This window comes from Passer domesticus, chromosome 11, assembly GCF_036417665.1.
Source record: "Passer domesticus isolate bPasDom1 chromosome 11, bPasDom1.hap1, whole genome shotgun sequence".
NCBI lineage: Eukaryota > Metazoa > Chordata > Aves > Passeriformes > Passeridae > Passer > Passer domesticus.
Genome location: NC_087484.1, coordinates 33,829,366 through 33,848,958, shown reverse-complemented (window position 1 = coordinate 33,848,958; position 19,593 = coordinate 33,829,366). Strand labels below are relative to the sequence as shown.

At 47.5% G+C, this 19,593-nt stretch overlaps 1 protein-coding gene across 2 annotated transcripts; it reads right to left on the bottom strand.

Moving 5' to 3' along the window:
• Positions 1–4,331: 4,331 nt before the first annotated feature.
• On the bottom strand, positions 4,332–17,908 carry LOC135278354 (TOG array regulator of axonemal microtubules protein 2-like). Of its 2 annotated transcripts, XM_064384913.1 has the most exons (8): positions 17,820–17,908; positions 16,118–16,223; positions 15,144–15,379; positions 13,470–13,622; positions 12,190–12,307; positions 11,105–11,208; positions 9,529–9,733; positions 4,332–8,355 (listed from the first exon to the last, which is right to left on the bottom strand). In XM_064384913.1, the coding sequence occupies exons 3-8, from the start codon at positions 15,299–15,301 to the stop codon at positions 7,912–7,914; spliced, it is 1,182 nt and encodes a 393-aa protein (XP_064240983.1). In that variant the 5' UTR covers positions 15,302–15,379; positions 16,118–16,223; positions 17,820–17,908; the 3' UTR covers positions 4,332–7,911. The 2 variants fall into 2 exon arrangements, with proteins under 2 accessions (XP_064240983.1, XP_064240984.1); XM_064384914.1 differs by lacking the exon at positions 17,820–17,908 and having other exon boundaries at positions 16,118–16,499.
• Positions 17,909–19,593: the final 1,685 nt, after the last annotated feature.

Genomic DNA, 19,593 nt, shown 5'->3' with positions numbered 1-19,593 from the left:
GGTCCCTGGACACGAACGCCAGCCGTTTTTCATGGGCAACAAAACTGACCAGGCCAGTTTGCTGATGTCCTTTCCAGGAGGTGCTTCCCACTGCCAGGGCAGCCTGAGCTTTAGGTGGTACCAGGTTGCCTCTGGGAGACATCCTGCGCCGTCTGGGATTTCAGGAGGCAGCAGACTAGTTGGGGCCACAGGCCCCTTGGCTGAACGCAGGCCATTTTCCATTGGAAACAAAACTCACCACCCCAGTTTCATGGTGTCACTTTGCAAGAGGCACTTGGCACTGCCAGGGCAGCCCGAGTTGGAGGTGCTGGCAGCTTGGGTCTGGGAGACATCCTGTGGCATTTGGGATTTTAGGAGGCAGCAGCCCACTTGGGGTCACAGGCCTCTGGACATGAATGCCAGTGGAGGAAAGATATAATGTTAAAAGCATGGCCCAGGCAATGCTCCTTTGACAAGTTCTGCCCTGAGCTTTCCTCAGGAAGATCTGAAATGTTTAATGTCACCAGCAAAAGCTCCTGCAATGGCTGCTCGCCATCAGAGCAGGGCTGTCAGCTGTGAAACAAGTGCTGCCACAAGCAGCAGCTTACCCAGGGCAGCAAATCAAGAGCTAGGAAGGAGCTGATCTGAAGGCCAAACCTCCTTAGCTCCTTCTAAAAGAGCTGGAACAGTTCCTCTTTCCAGTGCGGTGGAATGCTGGGCACCACAGCTCTAGGTGAGAACTGGGCACAAGTTTTCTCTCACTGAGTGCTGTGATGGTTTCTGGAGGAGCTCTGGGCTTCTGTGCGTGCTGGCCACAATGAGGAGAGAAGGAATCAAGTGCACTGACACACCTTTGCCTTGAGCATAACCCACCCTGGACCAAACACACTGAAAGGTTTCCCCCTGTCTCAAAATGGCAGGTCCACTGTTTGACAACTCAGGTTGGTTTGGTGTCAAGGAATTTCCCTGAGAAATACTCAGTTTGTCTTCCTCTCTGCCTTTCCCTCAGCAGCCTTGGGGATGCTCTTATGTGAAGCCATCTGTCTCACAGAGTTTGAGACAACTTAAAACAGGATACTGTGCAATAAGTCGTCTCCTCTAAACCGTTCTAACAATCCCTTTCCAGGAATAGGAAATTATTACTAATAGATGAAAGTGGAAAAAAACCCCAACAGTTTATTAACAAACAGATCCCCCTATGACACGTGTTACAAGGTGGAGCCGGGATCTCTCTCGGGAAGAACAGGAGCTGTCATGGAGTAGTTCTAGCAGCTGATGAAAGCTCGCTAGCTCGTCTGGCATCGACTTTCTGCCAGTGGCAGAGCTCCATGGAACAGTCACAGCAGGTGAAGCAGCTGGGCTGGAGCCCCTCAGTGCCTTTTCTCCCTGGCGTGGCTCAGCTCACAGACTCTTGGGCTGGGAGCGGGGCTGCTCCACTTCTGCCAGCACCATGTCCCTGGGCTTGGACAAACAGTTTTCTGCTAGGAGAGCCCTGCACTCTGTTCCACATCTCTTTCATAAAGGCCCAAACCAACTCCAAACACTCAGTCTACAGCAGCTTTTCACAATGGGCTGCAAAAATCGAGGACTGCTGCAAGTGAGTGTTGGAAGGCTCTTGTCTTGCTCCTGCCAGCAGAATTCTCTGTGATTTTATGCAATTTTATTCAGATGCAACAGGAGAACTGAGGTTTTTTATTAAAATATTCCATAATGAGTAACAGGCCTCGGGAGCATGAGGTACAGAACTGACATGTGAAAGCATGAGCATATCCTCCAAAGTGGCCAGTTTAATTGTCCATTTTATTACTCTTCTATTTACTCTACACTAAGAAGGAAACGCAAGCTTTGCTTGGAGGCAAAGCAGGCATGGGATACACTAGGATCCCTCGCAGGCTCACCAGGGCTGGCAGTGACAAAGCAGACAGACTGCTTCATTGAGAACCACTACAGAGCTACATCCCAATGCGCTTTTAAGTACTATGGTATTATTAAGAGCTCCTTTTCTGCATGAGATACAAAAAAGGAGGTCCCAAATGATCTTCATGCAAGCATGCAGTAAAGACCTGATCCTGCTATCCTAATGAGGCTTTTGCTTTGGCAATTACACTCTTCCCATTCATCTTTTGAGGCAAACACTTGTGGTTTTCCCCTACACCCTTGCAAGGCTGGCAGTTGCTGCTTCCCATTTCCTGTTCTTCCCTAGAGCCAGTACAGTGGCTGCTTTGAAACAAAAAGCCCTGAGATCTGGATAGCTTGAAGGAGCATGAAATGCTAATTGAGTGTTCCTGGTGGTCATACCCAGGTCTGCACTTCCCAGTGCTCTGAAGCAGCAGCAGGAGGACCGTGCATCATTCCTGTTGGTGGATGTTCATGTTTCTGGTGTGCAAGAGCAATGACTTTGAGGAGGGACAAAAATGCCCCAATTCAAACAGTGGCTGTGCAAGGAGATGTGAAGTTTCACTGCCTTTTCTAGAACATTATAGAAAGATCTAAAAGAATATTGTGGCATTGAGTAGGTCCCTAATTTTGTCTCCATAGAAATCCCCAAAGGCCACATTCACTCTGCTGGTGATGGCAACCCCACAAGCTCACGGGCTAGTTTTCCCGCCAACATGCCACCCTGCCTGGGCTTTACTAGGCCAGGACTAGACCCATAGCTAAGCAAACACATGCAGACAGGTGACATAGAATTTTTCTTTCAGAAGACCTAATTAACACATTCCCATGCCGTTTCTTCTGTAACATCAGTAGGTGGCAACCATGAGAACTTTGCTGGCAAAAGGTTACATTTTGCACTGGGCCTAGAAGTGTTTTTCCCTAAGGCAAAGCAAAGTGAAATGTGAAGTTCAAAAGCTTCAAATGCCTATGAAAGGAAACTGCAGAATAATTTCTGGAAAGGCAGCATTGTCAATGATCATGCAGCCCAGCAACAGCTGGAGCTGCATCCAGAATTGCTTCTTCCAGCTGTGCAGGAATTCATTTCAGTGTCCAGCACTGTTCCATGATGAACAAATTGTCCCCTAGCTCTGGGCTGAATGGCACCCAGGCTGCAGTACAGATTTGAGGAACCCTTGTCACTTGTTATTGGCCTCCCAGTGCACTCATCCTTCTGCAAACAAGGTGCAAACAACACAGCTGGGCTGCTGTCCTGGGTAAATATACATACAGATGCTTTTTCCAAATCAGTGCATCTTTTCCCAGTGAAAGACACGAATTCTTCTTACCTATGAAATTGTGATTGAAGACCTGTGAGCCAGATCTGTGTGAGATTGCAAAGGAGCAAAGCTTTGGGGTTTGGGCACATTTCTCTTTGTTTCTTTGCTCAGGCTTTTTCTGAGCACAGAACACACCTATGTAGAAAGCTTTTGACTATACAGGATCTTGTGGATCCATTGTCCCCCAAATAAGTCAACAGGTGGCCCTGTCATAATGCCAAGTAACAAAGAGCAGCACAAATGACACAAAGAAAACATGGCCAAAGAGGAAGAGGAGAGGCCCAGTGAGGAGGAAAGGATGTGGTGAGACACTGGCACATTGAGTGAGCTGCACTCCCACCATCTCTAGGCTAGCAGGACCTGGTCTAACATTCTTCTCCCGGTTTATTTAAATTTAATTTATTTATTTACTTTTTTTTCATCATTAGTATAAAATATATAAAATTAAAAATATGTAATCAAGATTTAAAGGTACAATCAAAACACATTTATTCAAAACTACATCTAAGGATCAGAACATATGTATATCTACTACAAAACCTAACATATAAATCCTATTCTTCAAACAATCTTCATACAGGCAGCAGCTTCTTCCTGAACTTGGAGAAAAGAGAGCTCTTCTGTACAGCAGGCAAGGACTTTGTGGGTAAGGCACCATGGGAATTGTCCAGAGGAACCTTCTCAGTAAGACTGTAACCAGTCCGATCTGCAAAATGGAGACACAAAGTTTAACAGGGGCCACAATGCAAACCCAAAGCAGCTAAAGCTCCATATTTCATGGGACAGACATCCTGCAAACTTCTAAAGAGCTGCACAGGGAAACATGCTCCTGCTGGCAGGCACTTGAGGCAGGACAAGGGAAAACCCTGACCCACTTCCACAGGGCTCCCACAGGAGCACCCTGGCCTCTGGGCTGCCCTGGGACAGCAGGGAGCCCAGAGCCCTGTGCTCTCCAGCAGTGGCTCAGCTGCACATGCACCCTCCTGCTCCTCTGCCTGCCCCACAGCTGAGCAGCCCTCCAGCTCCACAGGCACTGGCAGCAGCACAGCTCATTGCAGGGGCACATGCAGGGCACAGCTGTTCCCTGGCAATGTGCACAGGCTCTCTGGGCTGCCACAAGACCCTTCCTCCCACCAGAGATTGGCCCAGCTCCCCCTCACCTCTGTGTGAGGCTGAGCCATGATCAGCCTTCACTTTGTCCTCGGTCTGGAGTTGCTTCAGGCCCCCCATGCCATGACTAGGAAGGGCGATGGAGAGAGAGGGGGCAGGTGCACACCCTTCCTTAGCATTTGGTCTCTTTTGGCACAGCTAACAAGGCAGATCTGGAGGTGTCCAACTCAGCACGTTGTCATCTCTCTGGAGAACATCATGCCTTCACCAGCCCAACATTTTGGAGAGGTTTTCCCGCACATGTGGAGGCTGGCTGGCAGCACATCTCTTCAGCTTGGTGCCCATCACCTTGTAGAGGGCAGAGGCAAGCTTGGTGGCCACAGTGCGGACATTGGCGCTTCGCACCGGCAGCGCCTTGTTCTCCAGGAAGGACCAGAGCACGGGCAGGGCGTCGTGCTGGACCACTTCAGGGCTCCTGGCATAAACCCACTCCACAAGCACTGCCGGGAGAGAGACACAGCTTCTCAGCCACCAGCCTCAATGCAAACAGGGATCTACCTCTGCATTTGCTAACTGGAAGCCTTCTGGCTAAGATCAGCAAAATAGCACAGAGCCCCATGATCCACAAACGGGCAAAGCAGCTGATCATCCTGGAAACAGAACCACCAACCCCTCAGGACTAATTTCTCCAACCACAGCCTTGTCCCTGTGGCAGACTTTGTACCTTTACTAAATTATTGCACAATCACTTTCTGCATGAGCAATGAATGAAATGTCCAGTTGCTTTTTATTTCCATTAAGAAGTTGTCTAAACCCACACTGAAGATTTGGAAAAGCACCGTAGAGAGGAAATGGAGGGATTTCCAATAAAAGGGATGATTCCATTTTCATAACTTTGATGTCAAGTGCCATATGTTTAATCTGGCTCTTCCCTTTGCTCAGTGGCACACTGCAAAGGGCAGGATTAGAACACACCTCAAAACTCCAGCCCACCAGAGATGGCTGCTGCTTGACAGTTGGATTGGAAACATCAGTGACTAGCTGGTGTCTTTGGCAGAATGCTTCTGGGGCTTCCAACAAGCAGCTGTTTCAAACCTCAGGGTGCCTTAGAGAATTATCCAGACCCCATTGCTATGGCATTTGAGCATCTCCACATTTTAATGCCATTTCCCCTCCCAATCTTAATGGCATTTTTTCTTATAATGTCCACTGAACTAGGGGCATAGAGAGAGCAAAATGCTACACAAGGGACTGAAATTCATCCAAAACACAAGTATTTTCTCATATTGTCTCTGAAAACTGCTCTCTGCTCATTTTCTGAACCAAACTATGTCAAACACAGACAAAAATTTACTACCAACAGGCTCCTTGCATGGCAGATTTGGCTGAAAGCTCAAATCCTGAAAAGCTCTGGAGACCATTCTTATTTTCTGATCAGGCAAAATGTTATCTAGTAGCCATTTATTATTCTGTGGTGGAAGAGACTTCATTTTCTCTATGCTTTTAATCCACTGGCAGTCATCAATATTAAAACAGCTCCTGAAAGTACCCAAACCCCAATTGTGCTAAGCAGGAAAAGGGTTATGATACCCATTTTAACATGGGAATTCATTTGAGTTTAAATGCAATTAAAGACATTGGTGACTATTGAAGGTAAGGAACAGCTGTCTCTTCCTACTGAATCTCAGAGAGAACATCTACTTTTTCTAAAGTAGTCCTAATTTATGTTTCATTCCTTTATTTGAAAAAGAGATCAAAAGATCTGTAAAACTAAATTCCCTGTTGCTGGAGATCTACTTTTTTCAAAGCTCTTTAAAGGGCCTTTGACATTCCCAATTGCTGAACATGCCCTTTTGAGATTCCCAATGAAGACACAAAGTGTATTAAACCTTGCATTCAAAGATGTTGGCCTAATTAGCAGTGGCTTTAGCCCCAGTTAAAGCAAGGCTATCAATAGTCTGTTCTACTATATATTGGGATTATAATTTTCCCATTCCTTGGCTATTGCTGACATAGCAAGCACCTCTGAGGAATCAATTATCAGCTGCATTTGTAACATTTGGGACAGTGCTGACACAGGCAGACAGTGTTTGCACACCCTGAAATGCTCAGTCCAGTGCCACTTTGGCAGCACAGGCAGGGAGCCTCAGCACTCTGCTTCTGCCCCTCTGCCCCCAAAGGCTGCCTTGCACTAAATCCCTGCCTCTAATACGTCTGTTGAGTTTTGACCTAAGCTGTGACCCCAGGCTCTGCACAGTTCAGCCTCAAAGCTTTCCAAGAGAAAAACAAGAGTTCTGTGAGGACAAAACAAACTGATCCCCTGAAACAGCATTTGCCACCATTTTCCCGAAAAGATGACAGATGTCCCTGAGCTTCCAAGAGAGGAGCCAGCTGGGGTATTTTGAGTCCCTCCCTTTCCTGGAGCTGGGTTCTGAGATGCCCCGGTGGGAGCTCAGCCCCGAGGCCGAGCTCTGCCCCCATCTCAGATGCTGCACAGCTCTGCAGCAGCCAGGGAAACCTGCCAAATACACCTGCCTTGGGCACTGGGCTGGAGGGACAAGCTCAGCACCTCCTGGTTTGGAGGAGCTACTCTGCTGTCTGTTCACAGGCATTGCCTGTAAATACTCCCTGGGAAGACCTCTTGGCCTAGAAGGGGAGGCCATACCTGTGATACACTCCGTGACATCCAGCAGAGCTTGGCCACTCAGTTGATTCCACTGGTAGCTGAACTCTTTCAGCAGTGATACCTTATCTACAAGTGAAACATGTTTCTGCTCACTTTTCTGAGACCATAGGAGAAAGGACAGTGCAGAGGGAAAGGGTAGGGGCAACCCCATTCTATAAAATAAAGTACATTTCTGCTGGTTTTTGAATCCTTTTCTTCTTTCCTTCCAGCCTGCTTGGCAGGGATTTAAATTGCAAAAGAAAAGTTCTCCTTTCACATTTGTAAATGCAAAGTTGTCTGCTGTATCAGGAGCTATGTTAAAACATTGCCCATCAGGGACATCAAGAGTTCAGTCACATGTAAGTAGTGAAATGGTTTTGCATCCCAGAGCAAAAAGGAAGAACCCCATACTTGGGACACAGAAAGGCACCGAGTCAGGCAGTTCCTGAATTCACAGAGCAGCTGAGGAGGAGAAAGTGGCAACTCCCCTTGAACACCTGCCTCTTCAACACTCCTATTTTCAGGCATATTTCCTCAGTGTGGCATTTTCAGAGCTGACATAAATCTGTGTGGCAAAGGAATTGAGAGCAGCCTTTGCCTATGTAGCTAACTGCTGTAGACATCTTGCCCCATGCAAAACAACATGTGGAACAGGGCACCATTGACAGCTGGGTTTATACCTATTTGTTATAAAGAAATGAACTTGGCGAATCCTAAGTTCCCCTTTGAAAATAGAAGACAAAGAAGAAAAGGGGAAAATAGGCAGCTAATGCCTATCATGTAGAGCATTCCCGGTGGCTGCTCTGCAGGAGCTCTGATGGGTCACTCTCCCTTCATGCCAAGAGCAAAGCTATTCATTTGGGAAGTCAAACGGGGCCCAAGCAAACTCCAAACCCCCTTTGCCTCTGAACTGTAGCAAAGCTGTAGTCTGGGACTTGCTCTTCAGACAGGCAGCACAGAGCCAAGGGCTCCTGGGACTTTTGGGAAATGCTGATCACGTTCAAGCCTGTTGGGGGACTGGTGCATAAGGACTGCACCTGCACAGCTTCTGGGGGATGCCAGCTGGAGCTTTCCACAGACAACAGCAGCTATCAAGGCACTCAGCACTCTCTTGTGTCGGAGAGACAGAGACACAGGTGAGGAGAGTCCATGCCAGGGCTCAGCCTTACCTAAATGAGCAATGGATTCTTCCAGCGCTTTCACAGCTGCGGCACGAACCCTGGGGTCCTTGGAGTTCAGGTTCTTCGTTATTCCTTCCACCAAACCAATGATCACCGGGTTCAAGGCGTCTTTCAGGACGCCTGTGATTTCAGCCAGCACGTCCAGCGCCTTCTGCTTCACTTTCTTGTGGCTGTCAGATATTCTCAGGACAAAATAATCAAAAATCTGTGAAGAGAACAAAGAACATGAAAGCTGGATTCACATGTCCTTGTTTGAAGAGTGGATGTAGCAGTCAGCAATGTAAAAGATGAGAGTGATCCTTTCTGTCAGGTCAGCACTTGCTTGCACAATTTCACTCTTTTCCTGTGGGCCACTCACTGGAATGGTGGCACAACCTCATGCTGCTAGAAAGATTTTCTTCTGTTTTTAAGAGGTTTGGTTGGGGACAGAATAGTTCCTATGGTATTTCACTCCATCTGTAAATCATTAAATCCATTCCATTTATTCATGCTAAAGACTACCTTTGCTTTAGAAGTATGGAAGCAGATGTTTACAATGCCCGGTTTTCTACACAGTTGCCTCAAGTACTGAGGGCAATTAGGATTTTGCCAAAACTACGGCTGGAGGAGATCTAAGTTTTCTTTTGTTTGTCTCAGCGGCAGTATCTGGTGAAGTGCAGGGCTCTGATCAACTCTTCCAGGATGCAGATCATTTCTCTAAGTAACAGGTAGACTTCTGGAATTTAATGAGCTGTACAGCCCTCATTAGAGCAGGTTCAGTCCCTTGACAGACACATCATCAGGCACCTTTTCTTGGAGAAAGGGGAAAAGCAGCTACTGGGAGGAGATGGCAGAGATGAGTCCTTAGCTGTTTTCCTCCTTTTCCAAGGAGAAAAAAAGACTCCCCAAGAAGGGTGAGCACTGTCTTTACCAAGAGGAATAGGAACAAGGATGGAAATGAGAGCCAGAGTTGTGCCTGTGCAAGACTAGATGGAGTATATGGAAGTATTCTTAAAAAAACCCTGGGTTTAAACCATCCCAGTCTGATCTTCTCTTCCCTAGGTAAACCCATTTTTAGTCTAGAGAATAATTGCCATGCTTTCAGTGGCTGGATTGCCTTCACTTAACCCAGCTGGGAGTAGGAGAGAGCAGCAGTCACACCAGCAGAAAATTCTGTCATCATCTGATGAACAGCATCAATAGGCTCCTGCCAGACGTATACAGCTGGACTGAAATAACTTGTCCTGAAGCCTGGACCTGAATTAAATTTGCCTGGGTAAGAGGGACCAGCATGTCCCAAACAGCCAGGATGGAATGCCAAGACACACTGAATTAACTTTACTGCTACAGGCTTAGGAAAGGAGCTAAAGGAAAGGAGCAATGAAGATACCCTACATACTTGGACAATGTTAGTGGAGATGAGCTGGGGGCTGGTTTTGCACAGGTCTTGGAGGAGTGACACTCCTTCCATGCGCGTCTGAAACCCCTTGGCCTCCAGGAGATTGTAAAGCTTCTGGAGCAGCTCCGTTTCTTCCTCAACCGGAGGTAACGTGACCTGGGCTTGTGCACGGTGTAGGAGGCATCCATCAGAGGTAGATTTCACCCTGGAAAATAAAACCAAATGAGGACCTGTTGGTGATAATACCTTCAGTAAATTGTGAGCAAAACATCTTCAGTAGCTTTTCTAATGATGTGATTTCAAGCTGGAAAGTCATGAGGCTCTGAAAAACAACGTGGACCTCATGACAATCATTTTGGGAGACAATCTGCAAGGAACATTCTCGCCAGTGCTCACTCAGAAAAAGCAAGGATAAGATGCATCTGATCTATCTTCAGATGGCTGCCAAGGCACACAGGTCACATTGCTTTGTGGAGAAAGAGACACACTACTTCCAAGTTTAAGTGGCTCCTCATATGGGATGTTTGTGTCTCATAATAAGGAAACTCATCACTCTGGAGAAGTGTCTCTACAACCAGGCATGACAATCTGCAAAAATAGCTCAGATGCATCTGAACAGATGAACAGGGTCATATGTGAAGGATTCAGAAAATCAGTCACAGAGATAAAAACAGAAGCCAGACACCCCAGAACTATGCTCACATTTCATTTGCTTCCCTAGAGACTAGATCCACAGCTTAACAACCCCCCTGAAAACAATTCTCCTGGATCAACCTGTCTCTTCCATGAGCATGGAAAGATGCTAGCTATGCTACTGAGGCATGTGGTCACTTTCCTGCCACTGCTGAGCGTGACAGAGCTAAATAAATCCCCTCTGTGATCAGAGGAGAACAGGTACAAGTAGCTCTGCAACTGCCGTGAAGAGACAGCAAGGACCAAATTCCTGTCTTAAATGCTGATTGCAGCACAGGATGAAATAAACCAAACATGCTGTCTCCATCAAGCAAATCAGATGAAGGACAGGAATATCAAGACAAAAAGTCCACATTGAGACACCTGTTGCCTGAAGTTGATCAGGAATTGCATTGCTACTTACTACTCAAACTTGATCCTGTTTCAGGGTAAGAAAACCATGATTCAGCCAGGCCAAACCACATGCATGAGAACTGCATCTTTGTGGAATGGCATCCTGCTTCTACACTGAGACTTCTCATCAAAACACCCATCAGGAAAAGACTCCACTCAGATGAAAAAAAAGCCCTGGTTGAATTTCCTTGTCCCAAGTCAGGCAGCAGAAACTTGGCCCTGTCACAGCCTCCATACCACTGCCCTTGCCACTGCACTGGATCGTCTGAGCTGCAACCAATGGGGTCTTTTTGTCTCTCAGTTGTGAAAACCCCTCCAAAGAAGTTGTGTTCAGTGTAATGCAGAAGTAGACATTTTTTTATCATAGAGCATTTGTAGGGAAAGAGAACAATCTGTGGCACTGGCCATCTCTGCCAGAAAGATTTTCCCAAGGAAGAGACATGTAAAGCTTGTCATGTGCTTTGTCACATCTGAATAAAGTGCTCAGTACCGTTTGCTAGAAGACAATGTGGCCTGGGGCTTCTTGGAGCCATCGTTCCTCTTCTTCACCAGCTCCTTGACAGATGGGCGTTCAGCCTTCTGGTTTTCCATCCCCTACAAACACATAGAGAAACCCCATCAATCTTTAGAGAATAAAATAGGAAATTCCCTGTTTAAAACACAAGTTAGAACCAGGATCACTGCTACCAAGGCTTAGGGAAACATTTCCTAACTTACAGATGGAAACAGCCCAGGGATTCAGTGATGCCAACTCTTTGCTTTCAATAGCCCAAGGCAGGCTATGGGTGCTACTAGACTGAGCAGCAGTCTAAAATCCCAAATTCATTAGTCTTCAGCATAAATGGGAATAATGCAAACTGGCAGGCAACAAGTGTTCGTAAACAACAGAAGCAACAGAAAAATCTGGACTCTCTGGGGGTTGGCCCATTGTGTTGGAAGGATTTGGTTCAACACTCACTCTCCCTGTGCCTGAACAAAGGCATGCTCCCTTCTGTAATGTCGATAAAAAAATAAAATCCCCGCCCCCCCCCCCCCCCAAAAAAAAAAAAAAAGAAAAACAAAGGGGTTTCCACTGGATGCTGCTGAATTCACCAAGATTTTTCCAGTTCCACAGAGCTTGACAGCAGGGCAGTATTCCCAAAAGACTGTAACTGTAGTAACTAGGATTGACTTGGCCATCTTTTGTAAATTTGGAAATTTTTAGTACTACTACTTCCAGTATCTTTTGCAAAGACTCTGTTCTCTTCAGAAGCACTATTCTCACTTAATTGCTTTACTGGGGACAGAGTAGGGAGAGCATGGTGGGGGCTTACACTTAAATGTAAACCCATTTGCTCTCTTTCCCTTTCTTCTTTGTGAATGATATTGAAAATATTCCAAACCCCACTTTTTCCCTAATAACATCAATTTCTTTGTGGTCTGCAGATGAACAGGCTGAGGATTAACATCTCATTCCCAGGAGAAAAATTATTCAGTAGAAGAGGAATGAGATCAAGACAGATTGGGGATGTTTGATCTCATATTAGCAGTGGCAATACTTGCACCAAGGAGCCATTTCTACTGCCAAGCACTTACTTTCTTCTGCATTCTTGTCAGAATATCTTCCAGGTCATGGGTGGAAAGAGATCGCTCCAAAAGCATTTTAAATTTTTGATGATTGAGCAACATCTTCACCATCTCCTGTCCATAATGCCTAAGGGAGGGAGGGAGGGAGGAAAGGAAAGAAAAGTGAACAAAGAAAGGAAGAGTGTGAACAGAAGAGGCTTATACCTTAAACTCATCATGTGCAATCCTTGCACAAGAAGGCATTACCTACTCAGCAAAGAAGGAGATTTGCCTCCACTTGACACTGCACAGTGCTGTCAGATGAACACAGGAGGCAAGAGGAGAATGTGGGGCAACAGAAAAATACCATTTCACTCTGAAACTGTGGGTGTGCTCCTGTGGGATCAAAGGATCCCAGAGAACAAGCAAAACACATCTGCTTTGTTGTCAGAGCCTATTAGCAGTGTCTTGCTGCCATTGCACAATAATTTGCCTTTCTTTAACTGGCAGGGAAGCCAGGACAAAACACCTCCTGCATCCTATTGATTATTCTATACTATATGCATGCACAGGGGCAGCTAGTTGCTCTGGTGTTCTTGGCAGCTATTAATGGGAATTTCATCATCAGAGTAAGGGGACTTTGGTGGTTTGGGTTGATTTTGCCACTGGGAAACCACAGTTTTCTTCAAGAAGAAATTTGGAGGTCACTGAGCCACAGATAACAGTATTCTAGAAATCTGCAGACCAAGTTCAGAAAGACTGAATATGTTGGCTAAAGACCCCTGAAATATTTATAGGAATGTATTAAATTAATGAAAAACAAATGTTTGGGATCCTTCAGTAATGAATATTAGCCAACACTTTGGCTTTGTGTTGTGCACCTAAAGACAATCAAAACTGTTGGACTGGCTCATCTGAGCTCTTTTGATCTCAGTAAAGAATCCTTCAAGCCACAGGAAGTTGGCAATGCTCATTTCTGCTAGCCAACCTCAGGTTACCCAGTACAGCCATTTGCCCAGGCAAGCCAGAGCAATGGTCACAGCACCAAGGCTGACAGAGCTCCAGAAGCCTTTGGACAATGCTCTCAAGCACATGCAGTGACTCTTGGGGTCACTGCATATGACCAGGAGTGTGACTGGATGACCCTGATGGGTCCCTTCCAACTCAGCATATTCCATGCTTCTATGACCCTTATTCACACAGTGAGGGAACTTCATATTTCCTTCAGTTTCCACTCTTGTGGGGTTTTACCTTTATAGCCAGGCACAAAAGGCTTTTCCTGTTTTAGGAGGTGAAATGAAGATCATTACCTTGTGTCCTGGTGACAGTCCTGAGCAAGCTTCCCTGCCACGTGTGCCAGCCTCTCAGCCCTGGCTGTGCCTGCCAGCTTTGTGACTCCAATTCTCTCCATCAGGGACAGGAGGAGCTCGGCCCCACACTTCCGCACCTGGGCGTGACGGCTCCTGGGAAGGAGAGAGCAAACCCTGGGGCACAGGGAGAAGGAGCAGCAGCAGCACAGGCCTTGGCCAGAGCCTGCTCCCTGTCCTTGCTGGGGGAAGGAGGCCCGGCTTCTCCCTGCAACTTTAGACACCGCTAGAAGGTTCTGAACTCAGGTGAACACAAAGCTAGCATTGTACAGAAGGACTGCCTGCAAGGCAGAGGGAGGAATTCAGTCTCCCTGCACTCTCTGATACTCAGCTCCTTTCACAGTATTTACTCTGAGAAAGATTAAGGAAATAGATTACTCATGAATGATTTAGAAATTAAAGACACTTCATGCTGACCCATCAGAGGGCACCCAGTACACAGAGCTGCAGCGGGATTGAGGCTCTTTCCACCCATGATCCCCAAATCTGCAGACCTTTGGAAAAAAACAAATGCAGGGAAAACATGTTGTGGGCCATGAAGTTGCAGAATATCCAGCAATGCAGCCTGTTTCTTCTGTGAGGCTTGGCAACGGATACATCTGAATATTTTACCCTATTCCAAAGCTGAGGAAAGGAGGGACAGGCAGTTTAGCCAGGCTGTCCTGTTCTAGAGAGTGTCTCTTGGGAACTACCAGGCCCAGCACCAACATTTAAGGCAGCATGTGCTTCAACTGTTCCATGGCAGTCAGGCTGTGAAGGTGCCTTTAAAGTGATTCATCATCCCAAGGCTAACATGAAACATGAGTTTGAATAGAAAGTAGAGTTCTATGGCCAGGACAGTCATACAAGAGTCCTTTTGGCAGGAGCTGCACCTGCTGTGCAGGCTGTGCCACACCCAGCAGATTGTCCCCCATGTGCTCCACACCCCAGCAAGTACCCTCCTCCTTTCTCAAGCTAATGGCATCATGAGGAGACATGGTTTTCCCAGGGCCTCTGTGGTTAGTGCTGTGAAATACCAAACACCACTCACAGCTGCAATTGCAATTGTCCCTCTTGCCACAAAAGCACAAGGCTCTATCCTCAGCCTTTGCAGGCACTTTCACTTCCCCACCAGTCACCACAGCTAGGAAAATCTGACAGCCTGGGAGAACTCCAGGAAGCAGCAGGAAGCTGAGTCAGAGGAGCTTTCATTTGGGTATCAGGAAAAAGGTTTTTCACACAGAGGGTGGTTGGGCACTGGAACAGGCTCCCAGGGCAGTGGTCACAGCACCAAGCCTGACAGAGTTGAAGAAACATTTGGACAACAATCTCAGGCACTTGGTGTGACCCTTGGGCTGTTCTGTGCAAGGCCAGGAGTGGACTCAATGGTCCTGATGGGCCCCTTCCAACTCCCCATATTCTAAAGTTCGGGGATTCTGAGAACTAATAGGCTGCAGGAGGGCAGAAACAGGTGACAAGAAGAGAGAAATGACGTTGATTGGAGAATGAAGTCACTGAGTTTACAGAAGATGCAGCATACAGGACCCTCCCCTCCCACCATTCCCATTCTCTGTCTCATCCCTTCTCCCTCCCACACACTAGAAGGTGAAGAATATCACTAAAAGAAGAACAACCTACTTGACTCCCATGTCCATGAGAGCAGTCATTGCTCGTGCAGGAGTCACATTCTCCACCATGATCCCCAGGGTCTGACTGGCTGCTTTCTGAACAAATTCTGGGGAGTTGGACACCATCTGCAGAAGGACCCGAGCAACCTCATCCACCTCAGAGTCCATGTTCTTCTTCAAGGTCACAAAGAGCTCTCCCAGAGTGACAATTGCAGAGTAGGACACCTTGGAACGGAGGTTGGCCACCTGGACAAGTCATGAGGGGAAACATAAGAATCACCTTGAAAAGAAAACCAGTTGCCTGCAACAGAAGTCCCAGAAAATGACAACACATCCCACTGTGTCCAGAGGAACATCAAAGTACAGTAAGAGCAGGAGAGCACAAGCACAGAAAGGCTTTTACTCTGGCACCAATTTCTGGTCTCACACCTGCTTACTGCAGGCCTAAAAAAAAATATTTCATTCAAGTGTTCTACTTAACCCTTCTAAAATGTTCACAGCTTTGATTTTAAGCCCTTTGATTAGAAAACTGAAGCAAGGGCTGCTTTCAAATCATAAAAGCACAAATCATAAAGATAGAAGAGTCAGGTGCTCCTGTTCAAAAAACAACACCAGCAGCTGAAGCACTCAGCCAGGAAACAGAAAACACAGGCTCAGACCCAGAGACCAATTTGCAGTGTTGAATTACAGCTTGGGCAGAGACTGGGACTCTGGCAAATAACCTCATTAGTGTCTCAGTTTCTGCATTTGCACATTGCATTATAAAGGCACCACACTCAAAGACATGTGTCAGATACCCAACTTACCAGTAAATACAGCTACATGTACCCACAGATCCTACAGATAGCTGACAGACATTAGAAATAGAAGGTCTAAAAGCAGAAATGAAGGCAGACCCTGAGCACACATGGAGACGAACAAGCACATACCTACTCTACACACCATGTATGAAGTATGTGGGACAATTCAGAACAATGTTCTCACCTCGCTGGTAACTGCCAAGCAAACGTCATGAAGTCTACACAGCAGGACCTCTGAATGGGACCCAGCCAGGTGTTTGATGTTGTAGAGTCCCTTCTCCTTCAGCTCCCTGAAAGGCAGAAGATTGATTTTTTTCTCTCCCCCAAGGCAGCACCCTCTGAGATTATCAGGCTGGCAGCTCAGTCAAACAATGGGAGGTGCTTTTCAAGGAGTACTTAATTTAGTTGTGGAAAAGGTTGCCACAGGATGATGTGGCTGTCAAAAGCCTACACAAATCCAAGAGGTGAATAGAGGGGTTTCAGAGTGGCCATTTAAGCAGACAGCCTTTCTGAAATCTCTGGCACATGATGCCCCCCTGGCACTGCTTCCTAGAAGCTGTAGACCAGACCAAACTGCTGTTTCTTGTCACCTCCCTGTGCCTGTCCCTGAGACACAGTCCCACCGAGCTGTTATTGGGGCATTTTCCTTTTTTGTCAGCCCCAGCAGGTAGTTCAGCACTGAGAGTCTGCACTGGCACTCTGGAGCTGAGTTTCCCCTCTGCCATCTAGGCCTCTCTCTGTCACCCCCTCCACTCCACCTCACATATTCCCCCAAAAAGCACCAGGATGTCCCAGAAGATTCCACCCCTGAGCAAGAACTGTTGAAACTCTGGCTTTTCCCAAAACCCCCTACCTAAAACAACCCCCACAACAGCAACGTGTTATTTAAAAGGTGCAAACAACTCTGTCTCTCAGCACTTTGTGCAGGGCCTCAGCTACAGGAAGGAATGTGAGGCATCAGGGCTGCAGCACAGGGCTGGCGACTGATCCCACTGGCACCCCTGAGCATCATCTGGACCCCCTACACCTGCAGAAGCTCTCTGCACCTCACAGGGCACCCATGAGAAATGGGGAAGAGAAAGCAGAAGAGAAAGGACAAAACAAAGGTGACTGCACAAGGAGATGCATTGTGGCAGATTTTTCATGCTCATCCCAGTGTGAATGGAGTCCTTACCCCTGTGTGAATGAAGCATCTACCAGGGAGTGATCAAAAAGACATTAAAAAGAAAACCAATATCACCTAACATTTGTAGGGTTATCACCTCTGGGCCTCCTTCTGCCTGTGTATAATTTTGGGACACATGGTGAGTATTGACAAAACACCTCAGGCCCATATGAAGCAGTGAGAAGGAAAAAGTTGAATTCCAAAAGTGCAAGATTCCTAGAGGATTTCATTTCTTTTTCCTTCTCTTCTGCCATGAGCCCTTCAGGAGTAATGACAGGCTGAGGGACTGGACAGCACAAGTCCCTGGAGGAACTCCCTGGAGCTGCTTCTGGGACTCCCATGCAGGAGGTCACAGGGAGACGCTGTCACCTGCCATTGCTGTCAGCAGTGGGGGCAGAGAGGAATCTCACTCAGTCCCACTGGGCCAGTGGCCCAAGGCACCCAAATCTCTACACTCAAAACTTCTTCCATCCCCTCAAGGTTTCCTTTGCAGCTCCATGGAACAACAGGCAAAGCGAGGAAACAGCACGGAGCTGCTGCAGCTGGAGCAGTGCTGCAGAGCAAGGCCAAGAAAAGGCTGCTCTCAAATCTTTATCCTCTCACTGTTCTGGAGTGCCCTTTGTCCACTCTGGGCTCTCAGGGGCTCAGAGGCACTAGCAAGACACAATTCTAACCTACCTTAATGCCAAGAGGGACACAGAGTGAACAAGGCCTTTCTTACCAGTCATCGCTGCTGAGCAAGGAGAGTGCCTCCAGCAAGGAGTGTTGTGGGTCTGGAGAGACTCTGTCCTTCTACCCATGCCCACGGAGCGGCTCCTCTCGGCGCTGGGCACCAGTGGCCGTCTGCGAGGTCACTGCAAGGAGAGGGTCGGCCATGGGCGCTGCGGCCCGGGCAAGGCACCCCGCCATGGAGCGGCCTGCAGCCCCATCTCCCAGCCAGGGTTCCCTGTGGTGCCAGCTGGCACTGGCTCAGAGACTTCCCTGCTCTCTGGCTCCTGGGGCTCCTTGCTTTCTCCCAGCCCCCCAGCTGGGCACAGCTCCAGGCTAAACCTGACAATTGCCCCGCAGCCCCAGCTCCCCAGGGCCACAGGTGCCACGGCCAGCGGCAGGTTCCTGCGGCCGCAGAGCTCCCGCTCCCTGCCAGACAGCGCTGAGCAGCAGCACTCGCTGCCCAGGAGGGAACCCCTCAGTGCCCCTCTTGTCTCAGCACCCTGATTTCCCCAGCCCTGAGGACAGGGGCACTCTGCAGCTCCCTGAGGAGAGACCTGCAGCTGCCTGGAGACAGCACCAAGCCAAGCCTGAACAGGCCAGCCCTGCTGGGCCCGGCTCAATCCTCACGGAGCAGCTACCAGGGAACAGCCATACCTGACCCTTCCCACCTGACAGCGCCTCTGTTCCCACGGACTGCAAATATTCTAGACAGCAGGCAGCTGAGTGCACATACATTTTAGTATCCCTACTATTGGGAAGGGAGTACTTTATGGATGTTGTTCTTTCCAAACATCATCAATCTGTACTCTTTCAGAGGTGCACACTGCCTGTATTTCAAAGATGCTGAGGTGAAATTGGTCATCTAATGGATGTGTTTGCAAACTCAGTAGGTTCTAAGCTTTCTCTTGTGGAAAAATGTAATTTCCAGACTAGACAGTTGATTAAAAAGGTTTCCAAATGCACTCTGAGGATAAAAATATGCAAATACAGATCCACATTGTTGGCAGACACACTCTCTTGTTGATCAGTTGACCTGGGTTTGCCTTAATTAAATTTTATGGTAAGGAAAAAAAATTACAGGGTATGAAGAAAATCAGATGATAAATGCATTTCTTAGGAAACCCATTTGTCATCAAAAGCACTGCCAATCAAAAATTTCATGTTGTGCACTAAAAAGCTCATTTTCTAATGTGTAGATGAAAACATTTCAGCTGTCTACAATGATGGAGTATAAATATTGCACAGAATCTTGATGAACTGCCCTAGACTTTATAGGGTTTTTGTGCTACCTTGCATATTCTCACCAAGTATGGAGGAACCATAACAAGAGAAATATTCAGACAGGAGCTAATCTGGATGTCACTGAGGTACCCCAGCCACTGACACCAGTGATGTCACTGCAGAAGTCTGTAGACATACACATCTGGATTCAGTATGAATGGAGAGCCACCTCAGGCTAGTTCTGGTCAATTCTGGGCATGGAAGTAGCATCACTAGAAAAGAGCATTGAAGTATTACTCCTAGCTGCCATCTTCTTATCTCACCCTGCTTGGGATCACAGCACAGGCAGGCTGCCCACAAAGGAGAGACAGGAGCCACTAGGGACTATCTGCTGTGTATTTCCTGCAGGCAGCAAACAGCCTGGGAGCAGCAGGCAGCCCCTCCTGGTGTCATCGGCTGCACATGGCTGCTGTATTTGCTGGGTGACACAGGAGGCACTGCTTGTTCCCTCTTGGCACTGCAGGCTGTGGGATGGCAGCAGCGAGGAGCCTTCAGGCACTTCT